Below are 16,633 nucleotides of genomic sequence, written 5' to 3' on the forward strand. Positions count from 1 at the left end.
AAGGCCCTCTTGTTTTCTGGGGTTCCCTGGAGGACAGGGTCCTTCCGGGGAATGGATTCCACTGGGAAAGCATCACCTCTAAAGGGAGCATCGTGTGCCACCAGGCGTGTTCTTTTTATGTCTTTGTTTTTCCTCCTGTCATTTACAGTCCATGTCCCCGGTGTCCTCTCATTCCTATTCCTGGCCCTCATTGCCTCATCTTTATGTTGAGCTTTTTCAAACTTATAAACCACAGCTTCTTTCTACCAGTGACTTGACATTCAACCTCATATTAGCCAGTCCCCAAACCCTTTACTGCTGGGACAGAGACATCAGCAGAGGTCAGGGGTGGGGAGCGTCCATCATGCAGGCCTGTTTCCATTTCTCTCTTCCTGAGAAAACATGGAGTCTAGTGTTGATGCATTACTGGGACAGACGAATACGCGTCTCATCAGCGCTATCCTGTCTGCTTGCTGCGTATGGTTCATGAATGACGTTAAAAATATCCAGCTGGCCCTGAGCAGATAAAAGGGTCCCCCCACCCTCCAGTTTAAATTTAAAAAGATTTTCCCAATTCAACAATCAGCTTTAAACCATGGATTACAATTGATTCTTGTTATTTATAACAGTATATATTATAGTCTGAGTAACCAATGCTAACAATTGTTCCCAGGTAAGAGATAGGGGTGAAACATTGTATCAACTGATGAACATATAATGGTTCCTATTTGGAAACATATAGTGTTCCTATTTACAAACACCTTATTTCATACTTTTTTGATTTGTTAGCATTTAGATTTAGATTTAGATTTGTTAACTCATGGCTGGAAGCACTGTAATTTTTTCCTAGTGAAAATTTATCTACCCACATGTTCCCTGTAAGCACTCCCTTCTCTCTCCCTTCTGGGAACATGGGATATGCTTTTAGCATTGTAGAACCATTTGACACAGTGAAATTGCCAGCCAAAGCACAAAATTAAAAAAGCAGGTCACCAATAGGCAGCAAGAGGACACTTGTTTTCAGTGTAAGAGCGGAAATGAACGGGGAGAGCCTTCTCTGGGCATGTGTGCCTCAGATTCATTATCATTCTGTGGCCAATAACCTCCAGTGGCTATGAAAGTTCTGGAGGTATTGATTTGGGGATTATGGATAAAGTTAAATGAGCAAGGTGAGTTTATAAGCATGCAATCTGTAAACAATAAGGTTTGGCTGTATATGATACATTTAGAACTATTGATTTTATTTCACAAAGATAAGATTTCCCAGCTTGATTTCAGTGGTAGAGTACTTACTTGCCTTGCATGTGTGAGGCCCTAGGTTCAGCCCCAAGAAATAAAGAGAGGGAAAGAAAGAGAGAAGGAGAAAGGAAGGAAGGAGAGAGGGAGGGAGGGAGGGAGAAAGGTGAGAGGAGATGAGAGAAGAGGAAGGGAGAGAGGAAAGCAGGGAAGAGGTGAGGGAAGGAGGGGATAGGAGATGAGGGGGTGGAGAGGAGGGGAGGGGAGAATAGAAAAGAGGGGAAAGGGGAGGAGAAGTAGGGGAGAGGAAGAGGAAAGGAAAAGGAGAGGAGAATTTAATTGAATAATGACTTTAATAGTCTTTTTCATTCATGTCTTAACCAATCATTAAACATTTGCCTGTCATTTTCCCCATGTTTTTCATTTCCCTCCCCTCATTCATTTCTCATCTCATAAGGTACGATGAAGAGAAATCTTTTAAGAGAAGCGTGAGGTAAAATCTCCCGAGCTACACTTCAGCCCGACCCCCTGTTTGTTCACCCCACTGTTTCCCTCCTGGGTCACCTCAACATGCTGCTGGGCCCTTCTCACCTACCATTCCAGCTCTTTGTCCTGCGTGTAAAGCTGTTGAGGTCAGCCTAGTTTGCAACTGGACCCTTGGCAACTCGATTTAACCCTGACTTGGCCCAGGCTGTGAGCTAACTCTAACTGCGCCCCACAGGAGGTGGTTGTTCTGGCTTTAGCCAGCCAGCACGTTCCCACTCTCCTTGCTACCTTGATATCTACCTTTATGAAGGAATTTGCCAACTTAACATACATAAAAACTGAATGAGAGCTCTTGATGCCATGTTAATGTGAGAGTGAGCCTCGGTTCTCCAGGCGACAGTTTTGAGAAACATTAAGACCCACTTACGTTTGGCTCTGCTTTGCTGGATGATTCTCTCATGCTCTGCTTGCTTCTTTTTTGTTGTTGTTTGTTTGTTTGTTTCTTTTGTTTGTTTCTTTTCTACACCAATAATTTTTGCTCGTGCAGACTGGATGAAGAACTGAGGGAAGCATCAGACGCAGCTAATCAGTAAGACCTGGTTTTCTTTCAGCAGCTGGTGTGTGATATTAGCTTGCATATCAGGAATGAATTGGAAAACCTGCATGCCTGGTATTTTATTCTTGCATTTTGATGACAGTGCTGCACTTTAAAGTTTCCTTTTGTCTACTGATGTTTAGTTTGATAGTAACAATCTGTTTCCCCTAGGATCTTGGCTATCTCAAGGAATTGCTCTTTGATTATACATGCAGTTTTAGCAGAACACATCACAGTACACCCACATATGAGTAGCTAATCACTAGACACATAAGGGGAGAGACCTATTAATGCCTATCAAAGGGGAGAAATGATAGCTATGTTGAAATTTGGGATTTGGAAAGTTTGGGGGAAACAATTTCTAAGAGATTAAAAAAATTCCTTGTTTAATGGCTTGAAAATAATGATATAATGGTTTGTGAATTACTTGGACAAATGTAAAAAAAAATTTACTGCTCACTATTTGCAATCTCCCAATGGCAAACTTATGAGATAAATACATATTAATGTTTCTATTCAAGTAATTATTTTATGAGGGAACCAATAGGTTGTTTTTAAAAATTCTAAGAACATTTTGGAAGTTAATTATTTGTAGGCAATTTAAAAGAAATTTTTAAATAGCATTGTTAATTTAGCTAGAAAACAGATTAATATTAGAGTAGTAAATGTTAGCTTTACTGGTAATTTTTCTACTGGACAAAAGTTATTTACATCTCTGACAATCTACAAATTTGCCTCTACTAAGCTGCAAAATAGCTCTGTAATTAAAAAGTTAATCCAGTACTATTTTCAAAGGCATCCAGTATTTTTCTTTTCCTTTTTTTCACTTTTCTTTTTGTTTGTTTTGTTTTGATTTGATTTGTTTTGGGGCCACACCTGCCGTGCTCAGGGCTTATTCTTGGATCAGTGCTCGGGGATCACTCCTAGCAGTGCTCAGTAGTAACATTACATACATGTAGAAGTTAAATTTGAAACTGTCAAGGAAGAATTTTGCCCTAATGTAAAATTACTCAGATGATTGAAATGCCCGTGTAGCCTGCCTTTTTGCCTTACCAGCTCTATTTTATCACCTATCTTGCAGCAGCCTCAGTATGAACTCTCTAAATTTAACAGACTTTAAATTATGCTTTTTCAGTTTAGACAACATGATCTCTGCAGATCTCTGGTTAGATTCTCAAAGCCAGTGAACGAAGATGCTCTGGTTCTCTTTTAACTGATGATCCCTGATTTCATGTGACCTTTGTTAGAAATCTTTGCCCTAGTCCCAACTGAAGGCAAATATACACCTTTTAGGGAACAAAACCTATCTGACTTTTGATTTGCTTCATTTCCAGTTGTTTTATTTTAGGTATCCACCTTTTCCCCCCACCCCACTACTTCTAATTGACTTTCTAAAGGTGATTTCAGCAAGCTTTAGGTCTATGTTGGAAAGAAAATACTTTCAACTGTATAGAAAAACCTATTCTGATTTGGAAGTAGTGAAGAATCTGTCTGTGGCTCTGGGTCTTGCAGTATTTAATGGATTGTAACTTGCTGTTTTCTTTGGAAGAAGAATTACACAAAAATATGAAACAAAAGAAGGACTTTTGGAAAACTGCCCTTTCTTAATTTTATCTTGACTTCCTGCTTTTTCTAGCACCCTGTCTACATTTACCTGACTGTCCTTGTTTGCCAGGGTGGGCAGATATCAAGACAGAGACAGAGAGACAAAGACAGAGAGAGAGACAGAGACAGAGACAGAAAGAGAGAGCCTGTGCACCAGAGGGAGGATTAGGGAAAGAGGGAAGCAAAGCCTTATCCATGGCCCTTCCAGGAGGATACCTTCTGCCATTTTGAACAAATAGCCTGGTAAAGGTTAAGAACCAAACATCATAATAGCAAACAGACAAGGCTAAAGAGATAGTACAAGTAAGTAAGGTGTTTGCTTTGCACACAGCTGACCCAAATTCCATCTCCAGCATCCCAAAGGGGCTCCCTGAGCCTGTCAGAAGTGGTCCCTGAGCAAAAGCTAGGAGTGTAGCCTCATGTGGCCCCCAAACAAACAATTTTTAAAAGTAAAAAACAGTCATTAAAAGTCTCATAGAATTCTTTTAAATAATATTGGTTTACCAATAGCCAAATATTTACCAAGGATGATGGGGGTTAAAAATTGTAGTTTGATAAATCTTAATTAGAAATCAGTATAAAGCATACTTGAAGTTTGTTAATAGAGGAATCCTACCAATAGAGAACATCAAAAGCTAATAGAGGAATCCTGTCAATATTGAACATAATTTTACACTGAACCATAAACACTTATAGGTCATAATAAAATTGTTATGTTATTATTTTCTATGGTTATATTTTTTTCTGGAGACATATGCAACTTAAGTTAATGTTAGGACACCAAAATTTAGCTTTATGCTAGTAAATGTCCTATTGCTTTTCTGTAACAATAAGAAGGAAGCTTGACACTGGTATTTTCCCTTTCAGTGTCTAAGAAAATTTCTCATTCTTGTGAAAACTGAAACTTAACTCTGTTTATATGTAAATAAAATTAGATTGGCTTGTGGTATTATCCTTTATGCTTAATGTATCATATTATTCAGGTTACTAATAAAACTCATGATATTATAGTGTCTGAATAAAATAGAATAAAAAATAGAGAAAAATAAAGGGAACAAAATAAACCACTGGAGGTATTTGGAGTTTTCATTCTTTCATGTTGGGTAGTAACTATCTTGGAACAATAACTATCTTCCAACACTGATAGTCATACTTAATCTCATCATCTGTTCAGGTATAGATGTGTTTGTCTTAGCAATAGAACCACCTTAAATATTTTTCAGGGTCAAGTGCATTGTGCTAACAGAGTTGTACTTGCAGTGAAAGGAATGTTTACTGCTTCCTTTTTTTTTTTTATCTTTGCACTCAGAACTAGCTGCCTTTACAATGATCCAGAAATGTCTTCAATGGAAAAGGAGTAAGAATGCATGATCAATAATAGTTTTGTGGTTACTTGTACTATTGTAGCTTTGGGATATGAAAAATGCATTAAGGATTGGGTAAGCCTTGTTCGAATGTTCAGCTCTCAGTGCAACATTTGAAACTTGAAGAGGGATGTTCCAGCATACATCGTCTCTCATGATCAATGTTCAGTTAAGGACAAACCTCACCTGTACTTGGCAGTCCACGTTTCCAATCCAAAATAGAGGAGAGAACCCGTGTTAGAGTCAGAGAGAAGAGTATTTGCAGCTCCGCTTTTTGCATTATATCCTTTATTTAAAATTAGTGGAAATTAGGACTTTCATTTGAACTATATTTTAGTTGATGGGCATGGAAATGATCTCATTCTGAAAATTCTAAGAGACATTTGGATTATTAAGGATAATTAAACCCATCAAATCTCATCCCATGAGAAATTGAAATAAATAACAGAAACACAAATTGAGCTCATACAATGTGAGAGTTGTATATAAAAAGCTTCATGCATACTGAATTTTAGTCTCAGAATAGACTGAAGTGCTTTTCAGAGATTAGAAAACACTACCATGGATTAATGGTCTAACTAAGTCAACATTTTATAGGTATAAAAAATGCCCCAGAGCTTTGCAGAATCAGTGTTTTTTACAGCCACAGAGATGCAGTGTCAGTGTTGTAATGAATCTGAAACCTCAGACCTATTCAAACACCAGAAAGGGTAAAATTAGTTGCCTAGTTAACCCGAAACTAAGTCCATTTCAGGGAATAAACTGTGCTCGCCAACATGCTTTCAGGGAGAACATGGACATCTAATTAAGGGCTCTGAATTGCATCTGAGTTGTGGAGAATTTAGCTCTGTTCTTTTTTCCAGGAATCCAGAGGGAAGGGCAGAAATCAGATTTAAATGCCTCTGCTGTGTTTAGCCTGTCCTCTTTGGATCTCTTTTCCCTGGAGCTCCAGAGGAAAGTTGGAAAATTACAGTGCAGTATCTCTGCGGTAACCACAGCCCTCTTACTGTCTAAATACCATCCAAATTTATGCTCAGAAGAACTCCAGAGAAAAATCCCACACTGAAAGTTTCACAACAACCAAAGTGGCTGTAAGGGAGCCTTTGAAGTCAGCTCTTTCTGAAGGTGGCACTTGTTCTGCCTCTCTGGGGTGAAGACAGTTGCTGAAATTGCCACATAAAAATTCTGCAAAAAAAACCCCAGTTCACCCTTAGTTGACCACAGATCTTTTTGTAAGGCTTCCTCCCTTACCAAATAGTGATAGGTCAGCTAACAACTGGAGGGCTACCCGCTGCCTCTGGATACTAGTCTCCGGGCTTACTCACTCCTTTTCAGCCTTTTCATGTCTTTGTCTACATTTGTATATTGGGCTTCTTTGGTTGGGTGTGAATGGAAGAAAGAAAAAAAGCATGGTATCTTATTTGGATTTGTTTCAGGGCTGACCGAGGGAGTGGGAGGGATGTTGAAAGTGGGAGGGATGTGACTTCCCTCTTCTTAGAACACACTTTACACGTCCCTTTCTCAGTCCTCTTTCCTAAACCCTTATCAGATGCGTAATCCCAATGTGAAGAGGAAATCCGAGATGAGGGTCATGAGGGGCGTGGGATGTTTCCTGAGCCTTTCAGGCCCTCCCTTCTGCTTTTCTCAGTGCTAGAATAATGCCCTCCCTTGGCTTTGGTTTTTTCTTGTTGTCGTTATTATTGTTGTTGTTGTTGTTTTGGTTTGGGTTTTTTTCTTGGCTTTTGGGTCATAACCAGCTGTGTTCAGGTTTTATTCTTGGTTCTGCACTCAGAGATCATTCCTGGCGGGGCCTAGGACCCTATGCGGTGCCAGGGATCGAATTCAGGTAGGATGTCTGCAAGGCAAGCACATACCCACTGTACTCTCTCTCTCTTGTCTTTACCCTCCCTCTAAGAGCATGCACAAAAAAAGGATGTTCATTTTCTCCATTACTGTTCAACATAGTCCTAACCACACCAATTAGACAAGAAAAATAAATCAAATTGGAAAAAAGTTAAAATGATCACTGCTTGCAGGTGGCATGATAGTATGTACAAAGGAACCTAAAGACTACACCTCAAAATTTTAGAAATAATGAACCAATGCATCAGAGTAGCAGGCTACAAAATTTAACACACAAAAATCAGCTGCAGGCAACAAAATAGAAGCGAAAAAGATTAAGGAAACAGCCCCATTTAAAATAGCGTCCAAAAATGTCACTTAGCTAGGAGTAGACTTCATGAAGTATGTGAAGACATCCAGGGCAAGAGCTTGAGGGTCTGGCTCAATGCCCTGCTCTGCACAGTGCCTGAGCACCCCTGGGAGCACCTATGAGCAATGTGTCAGAGTGGTCCTAGGGCACAGTGGGGTATGGCCCCACGGCAAACAAAAAGTGATGAAAAAAACCTTGATATCAAAAACCAGGCAATAGGGGCTGGAGAGACAGTACTGTAGGTAGGGCCCTTGCCTCGCATGTAGTGAAACAGGTCTGATCTCTGGCATTTCATACAGTCCTCCGAGCAATATTAGGAGTAATTTCAGAGCACAGAGCCACGATACCACTAGGTATTGCCAGGTGTAGCCCCCGAAAACAAAACAAACAAAAATAACAGCATTATTCAAAATTTTCAATATCATTTATTCTCAGGGGCATAAAAATCAAAACTACAATAAAATGCCACCTCACACCTGTGAGAATGGTCTATTTTTAAAAAATCAGAAATAATGAATATTGGTGGGAATGCAGTAAAAAGGGAACCCATTCACTGTCAGGAGTGTTATCTGATGCGGCCACTTGGGAAACAGCATGATACTCTCAAAAATGAAAAATAGAACTACAGATAGCCCAGTAATCCCATTCCTTGGCATCTGTCCCAAGAATGTCATCCCGTTGCTAATCATTTTGCTCGAGCGGGCACCAGTAATGTCTCACTGTGAGACTTGTTGTTACTGTTTTGACATATCGAATACTCCACAGGTAGCTTGCCAGGCTCTGCTGTGTGGACGGGATACTCTCTGTAGCTTGCCAGGCTCTCCGAGAGGGATGGAGGAATAGAACCCGGGTTGGCTGTGTGCAAAGCAAATGCCTACCCACTGTGCTATCTCTCCAGCCCATCCCAAGTATGCAATAACATTAATTCAAAAAGATATATGTACACCTTTGTTCATTGCAGCACTACTTAAAATAGTCAATACATGAGGACCAGAGTAATAGTACAGCAGGCAGTGTGCTTGCCTTGCACGCAGCTGACCAGAGTTTGATCCTAGGCATCACATATGGTCCCCTGAGTCCCACCAAGATTGATCCCTGAACACTGAGCCAAGAGTAAACCCTGAGCACAGAGCAGGAGTAAACCCTGAGCACCACTAGCTGTGACCAAAAACAAAAAACAATGAAAAAGAAAAAGTTAAGATATAGAAACAATCCAAGTGTTCAATAACAGATGAGTGAGGGTTAAAGAAATTGTATATTTATCACCCAAAACATAAATTCCACCCCTCCACGTTTGCATATTCTCAACTAAATACTATTCAGCTATGACAAAGGATGAAATCCTTGTTTTTGCTACAACTTGGATGGAACTAGAGAGGCCCACATGAAGTGAAGTAAGTCAGATGGAGAAGGATGTATAGCAAATGATGCCACTCATATGTGGTACATATAGAAAACAAGGAAAAGGGGCTAGAAAGATAGTACAGTGGGGAGGTGCTTGCCTTGTACATGACCCACCTGGGTTCTATCCCTGGCAAACCATATGACCTCCACATTCTACTTCTCCGGGCTCTAAACTCAGAAGTGATCCCTGGACCAAAGACAGAAAAAGAAAGAGACAAAGCAAGGAAGGGACAATATCTAATGACAACATACCTTTGGACTTTGAATTCAGAACTGAAGTTACCAAGCAGGATTGGGGTAGAGGCAGGAAGAAGCAGATTGGAAGGGACACAAGGACAGTGGTGGATGGACAATAACTTTGTGCACTATAAGGGAAAATATTATTTTAACCTCAGTACCTCAAGTACAATTTAATGAGAGAGGATAAGAGAGAGAGAAAGAAAAAAAGAAAGGAAGGGAAAATGGCATTTTAAGGTGGGCTAGGTGAAGGAGGTTAGCTGTGGACTTTAAACTCTCAGATGATTTAAATATTCTGACCCACATTCTTTTTTGACTTAATATGCAGAATATTGTATTCAATAAATAGTCTTAGTCTGGAAGAGAAACTAAGTCTTTACCTGTGATCAAGATTAAAATTGCAGTCATCAAATGAGAAGAACATTTAAATGAGAAGCAAATAAGAGAACAGGAATTACAGCGGAGAAAAACATCACCTCCCCATGAGGAGGGCTCTGCAGATAGGAAGATACGTGGGATCCTTGAGCGCTACCACTACTACTACAACTACTAGTCTGCAAGATCTTGTTTGTTGATTTTGTTGAGAAGTGCCCCGGGCATTTCTCAGCCCATGGAACGAGATGATGCTGTCTAGGCCTTGCAGTGCTGGATATCCCTGAGCTACTCCAACGGTGCTCATGAGACCATGTGGTGCTGAGAATCAAACCCGAATCAGGCATAGGCTAGGGCATGTACCCCTAATGAGAGTCCCATGTACTGACCCTGAGGAAAAGGATTTTCTAGACAAAAGAACAGAATGAAGGAAAAACTGTCCTGATTTTTAGACTTTTCGGGAAGGACAGCTGCCCCTGTCTGTGGTGAACCCAGTTCCAAAGCTGCGAAAGCAACACCAGACACCTGCAAAACTGGAGGCCAAGCACAGTGACTGTGGCATCCAAGCTTAGGAAACAGGAGGAAAAGCCTAGGGAAAGGCCAGGTAGTTCCCGAATTATCCATCCTCAAAGCCATTTCCTTTCTTCATGGCTAGTTTCTTGCTCTGCCTGTTCACTGGTTATAGCATGTTTCTTGTCTGGTAAGTTCCAGGAAGTTGTGACGTGTCTACTCACTGATAGGAGGAAGACACAGTGGTCACGGACATTTCAGATTTATTCCCTAGATGTTTATAGCCACTAGACATTACTGAAAACACACTTGCTTAGGTTACAGGAATCTTCACTAAGTCATATAAACCCTTTCAGGTAAAGTTTGGAAATTCAAACAATTTATAAACTATGTGACTGAATGACTCAAGTGGCAGAGGACATGCCTTCTTCCCTTCTAGCACCTCCAGGAGACACCTGAGCACCCCTTCCTCCCACCAAGCATCCCTAACAGAGACCCTACTTTGACCAACACCTGTCGGTGTGGCCCCTATGAAAAATTTATTTTTCAAAAAAAAATTGTTGGTGGAAAGGGATGGGCAGATTTTGCTCTTTAGATTTTTTTATTCATCACTTTCTTAATATTTAGCACTTGATGTTAATTTATTTCATTTCTCTCCCCCAATAGGAATTGCCATTAAAAATAAGAAGATCTGCGGTTCCCAATGTTAATTTCTTACCCAAATCTGCTAAACCTCTAGACCAGTGTTTTGCTTCCATAACTCATTTTCAAAGATGTAGAAATGCTTCCAGAAATAAGTCTGTAAAATGTACAAGATTCCTGTCTTAGAGAAAGCCTGGGAAACTGGTGGGGGCTTGTTTTTACCAGATTTCTCTAGTAATTTGCATGGTTTATTTTTGGTAAATCCTCTGGCAGTGGGTTTTGGGGAAGCAAGCACGTACTACCTACATAAATCATGACTACATGTTTCTTATGCAGTTCTCTTTTTCCTTCTTCTTTTTCAAAGTATGGATCTGAAGCTGAAAGAAAAGTCCTAGGGAGCTACTACTGGGAGAAGATACATCACATCTGCTTCGTCACTCTGTTGAATCAGGAAGAGGCAGGGCTGATGGTACTTTTTTCAAACACTTTGCACTTACTTGGTGCCATTCTAAATTTCTAAGGGGAAACACAGTAAGGGAATTTGTTTACTCTTAACATGTTTTTGGAAATTGTGTGTATTTTCCTATTTTGCCAATTACGTGCCTCAAAGATTTTAGTTGAACCTTAGCAAGAAAATAGAACTTTCCATTCTAATGTTTTTGTTCATCCTTGGTGCAGTGGTATTTTGTTTCTTGGGCTGAGATTGACTTTGATTCACTATGAGTTATGAGTAGATTGGTTTCCATAGAGTATATGGATTTCTCCTGGTTACTACTTTAGGTCTAAATTCCACAGGGCCCGGTGCTTCCGGGTAAGTTGTTCCTGCCTAACTCCAACTTAAAAATCCTAAATTTGGGGCTGGGGGAACAGCTCAATAGGCTGAAGCACATGCCTTATAGGCAGAAGCCCCAGTATTGATCCCTGGTCCTGCAGGAGTACCCTCCCCCCAAATAAATAAAATAAAACCCTAAACTTGTTTCATGCAGCCATAAAGAAGACACGATACAAAACCACTGTAAGCCAAGTGTCCATTGCTTGTGTTTCACCAGTTTCACACAGTACAGAAAGCTTTATTTCCTCGTTCTGCTTTGGCAGTGGACAGGCTCTCTTCAGGAGTCTTCTTCCTGTGCTCCTGCCAGTGCTGTCAGTCCACTTCAGTTCCTTGTGCTCCTGAGACATTTACTGTCTCTCCAGGAAAAGCGTGTGGATCCTGCTTCAATACACAGACGCTTGCCCACCACGCCTCTTGCCTGTATTTATGTAACAGTGTCCCAAAGCTACCAATGAATTTATTCTTTTCAAGGAAAATGTTGACATCCATAGTCCTTAGCATGTGTGACTCTGATTTTGGCTCATGCTGTATTTCCTAAAGCCAAAGTAAGTCTCTTTGGCTAAACACAGATGTGACTGGCCTGGATCTGAAATATTCTTCATCTCCAATATCGCATACACTAGCAAGCTAGCAAAAAAATAAATAAACGGACCGGGAAATGGGGTTCCACCGAAGCCCAAAGCCCATCATCCAGGAGACCTTTCTGGAACACTGTGAGGCCTGGAGATGCTCTGAGGTAGAGATGTGAATTTCACTGGCCTCCTCTGCTTCGTATCTATCTCCCAACCCGCCTCCCAGGCATGCTCACATAGACACAGGTTAGCTTGCTTCTGTCCATGAGTCATATATCACCCCCACCCCCAGCTCCCACTGTACTTCATATCTTGTGGAGCTGTGTGTTCTTTTGGGTCTCCTCCCTCAGAGCAACTGGCTGGTCAGTAAAAAAACTCTAGCGTGCACTTCCTCAGAGCCAACCCCTACCTTAGGAAGTCGACAAGCCTCTGGAGAGCTGGGGTTTTCCTAAGGACAGAGGCCCAGTGTCCTGATCAGCTCACCCAGTGTGCCCGCAGTTGCCCTGGCACCTCTTCTTACAAAGCTCCCTTTTGCTCAGTCCTGTTCCACTTGGGAAGCTGAGTGAAGGCGGCCCTTCTGCTTAAGGAGTATAGAAACCAGTGTTCACGCAGACGCAGGGACCCTGAGGTCCTAATTAAAACTGTCAAAGAGTGGAATCTTGTCACAATCTACCGAACATGCAACAGGCTCACCATTCACATTTTTTTTTTGAAGCTTCATCTTCCTACTTGGGAAATGACAGCGTCTCTCCTGGTTAGTGATCCTGTTGGGGCTGCTTTACTGGCTTTATAACCATTCTGGTAGTTAGGTGTCTGCTATTTTATTATCTTAAAAGACAAAATAATTGCACATGCTAAAGAACTGCTGCGTGTCAACTCAGTCCAGATAACTAGACTCCTAGAAGAACCTGAAAAAAAGAAACCTGTAGTCAGATAGAGGTAGACCATTGTAAACATTTGCATCATTAACTAGCTAACACTTGCATTCTGAACATTCTTGCTTGGGTTCTGACTTCTGGGAACTGTTTTTTGCACTTTTTTCTGTAAAATTGTAGTGAAGGGGACAAAAGGGTCATTGGGGCAAAAATATTGTTTTCCCAAAACAGCATCTGTTCTTTGCTGAGTTCTGTGATAAGGGAAAGAAATACAAATCTGCACAGATGCGTGTGAAAGTGTGATCGAGTGCCGGGTGGGGAAGACAGTTCTAAAGTTCCTCTTGAAGCCATAAAATGTTTTGGGGGAAGTTATCTTCTAAGACATAGTTCAATCTATGTGAGATATCTAAGTCTGTGTGTGAAGAGCTCATTTAAGTATTTAGTTGTAATAACTATTTGCGTCTCCATGTGATCACAATACCTAAGTAGCCTGCCTCTTAGAAACTTTTAGGTGTGCACAAAATAATCTTTTATATACTTAAAGGTTTTTTTTACCCTGTATTAGATTGCTCAGAATAAAGGAACGATTAGATTTTGTTTGGTAAATAAACAAAATTTCCCTAAATATTGTGAATTAATAATATAAAAATATGTAACAACACTATATAAATAAAGCTTCTATAAATTCAGAAATAAAAAGTAATTCCACACATTATGGCTCCTTCTTTGAGTCCACAACAATCTTTCTCTAGCTTCACTTCACAGCAATTTTCTCTGGATTCCAGTCAAGCATGGCATTGGATAGTTGAAGGTAGTATACATTTGGATTTTCTTGTCCCCAAACTTGATTTCCTTTAGGGCCAGAGAAATGGTACAGAGGGGAAGACACTTCTTTTGCACGTGGCCGATTCCAAATTTGATCCCTGACATTGCATATGGTCTCCCAGCACTGCCAGGAGTGATCCCTGGGCCACCACCAGATGTGGCCCATAAACCAAACTTTATTCCCTTCTCATCATTATTTTTTTCTCTTTTTTCTTTTCTTTTTCTTTTCTTTTCTTTTTTTTTTTTTTGCTTTTTGGTTCACACGCAGTGATGCTCAGGGGTTACTCCTGGCTTTGCACTCAGGAACCACTCCTGGTGGTGCTTGGGGGACCATATGGGATGCCAGGGATAAACCCAGGTCGGCCACATGCAAGGCAAACACCCTACCCACTGTGCTATCACTCCGGCACCTCTCATCATTATTTTTCATGCCTCAAGGAGCAAAGCTTTGAAAATGTGTTGTTTTCCCTCTAGGTAAGCAATTTCTCTCCTAGGTAGCATCTTTATGTTTCATGGTCACTTGGTTTTGTGAATGTCTCTTTTCTCTGTCCCTTTCCTGTGATAAATATCATAGCAGATATTTATTGGGGGTTTTTTTGAGCCAAAGTTACAAAGCTTTTATGTTTGAAATTCAGCTATACAATGATCGATCACCCATCCCTCCACCAGTGTGAACTTTCCACCACCAATGTCCCCATTATCTCCCCACTTCCATCCCAGTCCTTACTCAGACAATTGCTCAGATACTCTCACTCTACTTTTGGGCATTATATTTTGCTTGAATTTTCCAACCACCATTCAAGCCTGCCTTCCAGAGGCAGATGCTAGATCATTTATTTTCCATTGTTCACTTTGCATATCATGAAAGGTCACGCGACTGTGTAAGTGGCCACACATTTCTGAGATTCCAAATTACAAATGGTTCAGTTCCAAAGACATCTCTGTGGGGAGCTATTCCAATGCCGTTTGGATAATTAGACCTGACACCCACATACTGGAGCCTTGCTTGTAGAAGCTCATGGTCACCCAGCTTCCCTCTGAAGAAGGCAGGGAGACTGCACCTGCCCCATCTAGGGTGTCCCGGTGTAATAGGCTCGGTATGGAGCCTGGAGAATTCTCTGGTGCTGTGGTGCCCACTAGGACTTTTTGCTACTTAGTGTGGTAAGATGGGAAGGGGGCTGAGGGTGTAACTTCTGGCATCAGGAGTGGACTGGGGTCCAGGATAAAACTGCCCAGCTCCGGTTCCATCATGTGGTTTGCAAAATTAGTCCTGAAAGTCCTTCAAAAACTAGAAATTGAGCTTCCATATGACCCCGCAATACCACTTCTGGGAATATATCCTGAGGATGCAAAAAAGCACAGTAGAAATGACATATGTACCTATATGTTCATTGCAGCACTGTTCGCAATAGCCAAAATCTGAAAACAACCTGAGTGCCCTAAAACAGATGACTGGTTAAAGAACCTTTGGTACATCTACACAATGGAATACTATGCAGCTGTTAGGAGAGATGAAGTCATGAAATTTGCTTATAAATGGATAGACATGGAGAGTATCATGCTAAGTGAAATGAGTCAGAAAGAGAGGGAGACATAGAAGGACTACACTCATTTTTGGAGTATAGAATAACATCACATGAGGCTGACACCCAAGGACAGTACATATAAGGACCAGGAGGATTACCCCATAGCTGGAAGCCTGCTTCATGAGCGGAGGGGAGAAGGCAGATAGAATAGAAAAGGGATCGCTAAGAAAATGATGGCTGGAGGAATCAGTCGGGATGGGAGATGTATACCGAAAGTAGATAATGGACCAAGTATGATGGCCTCTCAGTGTCTGTGTTGCAAGCCATAATGCCCAAAAGGAGAGAGTATGGGTAATATTGTCTGCCATGGAGGCAGGGGGAGGGAAAGGGGGGATATACTGGGGATATTGATGGTGGGGAATGTGCACTGGTGAAGGGATGGGTGTTTGATCATTGTGTGATTGTAACCCAAACATGAAAGCTTGTAACTATCTCACAGTGATTCAATAAAATAAAATTCTAAAAAATAAAAATTAGTCCTGACACCCACATACCAGAATCTTGCTTGTAGAAGCTCATGGTTTCTGGGCTTCCATCTGGAGAAGGCACAGATATTTATTGTTAAGTTAGAATACATTATTAAGTACTAGTTCCAGAGAGCTAGTGTAGTGGATAAAATACTTGCTTGGCATGCATCTGACCAGGATTCAATCCCTGGGATGGAGTAGGGCCCCCAAGCCCGACCAGGAGTGATCCCTGGACACAGAGCCAGGAGTAAGCCTGAGCACAACCAGGTGTAGTCCAAAAAACCAAAATGGACCAGAGATATTGTAAGGGCGAAACTGACGCCATGACAGGTGGAGAAATCAGCAAAATCAGCTAAGCCTCAGGTTCCCTTAAGGAACTAAAACAGATTCAGTTTCCCAGCAGTGAAACAATTTGTAACTAGCCAACCTGAACCCACCTGGAAAGTTCCTGGGCCCAGCAAGTGGGCTCAGTCAATCACATTTTGACAGCATCACCCAGTCAAAATGCACCAGAAATTGCCTTTTGTTAACCCTAGAAGAATAAGTAGCATGTGTAACCATAAACTGCTGGTGGAAACTATTGTTTAACTATTGCCTGGCTACTGTTACCCTAGACACTTGCCAAAACATCTTTGTTTGGTAACTAAGTAAGATTTCTTTCTGAAACAATAAGGCCCTTACTGCTTATGTAATCAAATCCTATATAAACTGCTTGCTGCCTGAAGTCGGGGTTGCTATCAAGAGACCACTTTGGGTGAGAGTGTTGACCCCTGTATACTGGAATAAAACTCCTACTGCTTTTGCACTATCGATTTTGTGTTTCTGTCCATCTTG

The 16,633-nt window shown here is 41.1% G+C and overlaps 1 protein-coding gene across 8 annotated transcripts in view; it reads left to right on the forward strand.

The window, feature by feature from the left end:
- The window catches only part of PRUNE2 (prune homolog 2 with BCH domain), a 216,883-nt gene extending 203,252 nt beyond the window's left edge, over nt 1–13,631 (forward strand). Inside the window, exons 13-16 of one of the 8 annotated variants that reach the window (XM_055123839.1) lie at nt 2,249–2,290; nt 5,211–5,258; nt 7,058–7,111; nt 11,007–13,631. In XM_055123839.1, the coding sequence (XP_054979814.1) occupies nt 2,249–2,290; nt 5,211–5,258; nt 7,058–7,111; nt 11,007–11,037 (175 nt within the window). In that variant the 3' untranslated portion in view covers nt 11,038–13,631. Of the gene's footprint in view, nt 1–1,672; nt 1,709–2,248; nt 2,291–5,210; nt 5,259–7,057; nt 7,112–11,006 lie in introns of all 8 variants that reach the window. The other 7 variants (XM_055123834.1, XM_055123833.1, XM_055123832.1 and 4 more) reach the window with 7 other exon arrangements.
- The last annotated feature ends 3,002 nt before the right edge of the window (nt 13,632–16,633 follow it).

This window comes from Sorex araneus, chromosome 1, assembly GCF_027595985.1.
Source record: "Sorex araneus isolate mSorAra2 chromosome 1, mSorAra2.pri, whole genome shotgun sequence".
Taxonomy (NCBI): domain Eukaryota; kingdom Metazoa; phylum Chordata; class Mammalia; order Eulipotyphla; family Soricidae; genus Sorex; species Sorex araneus.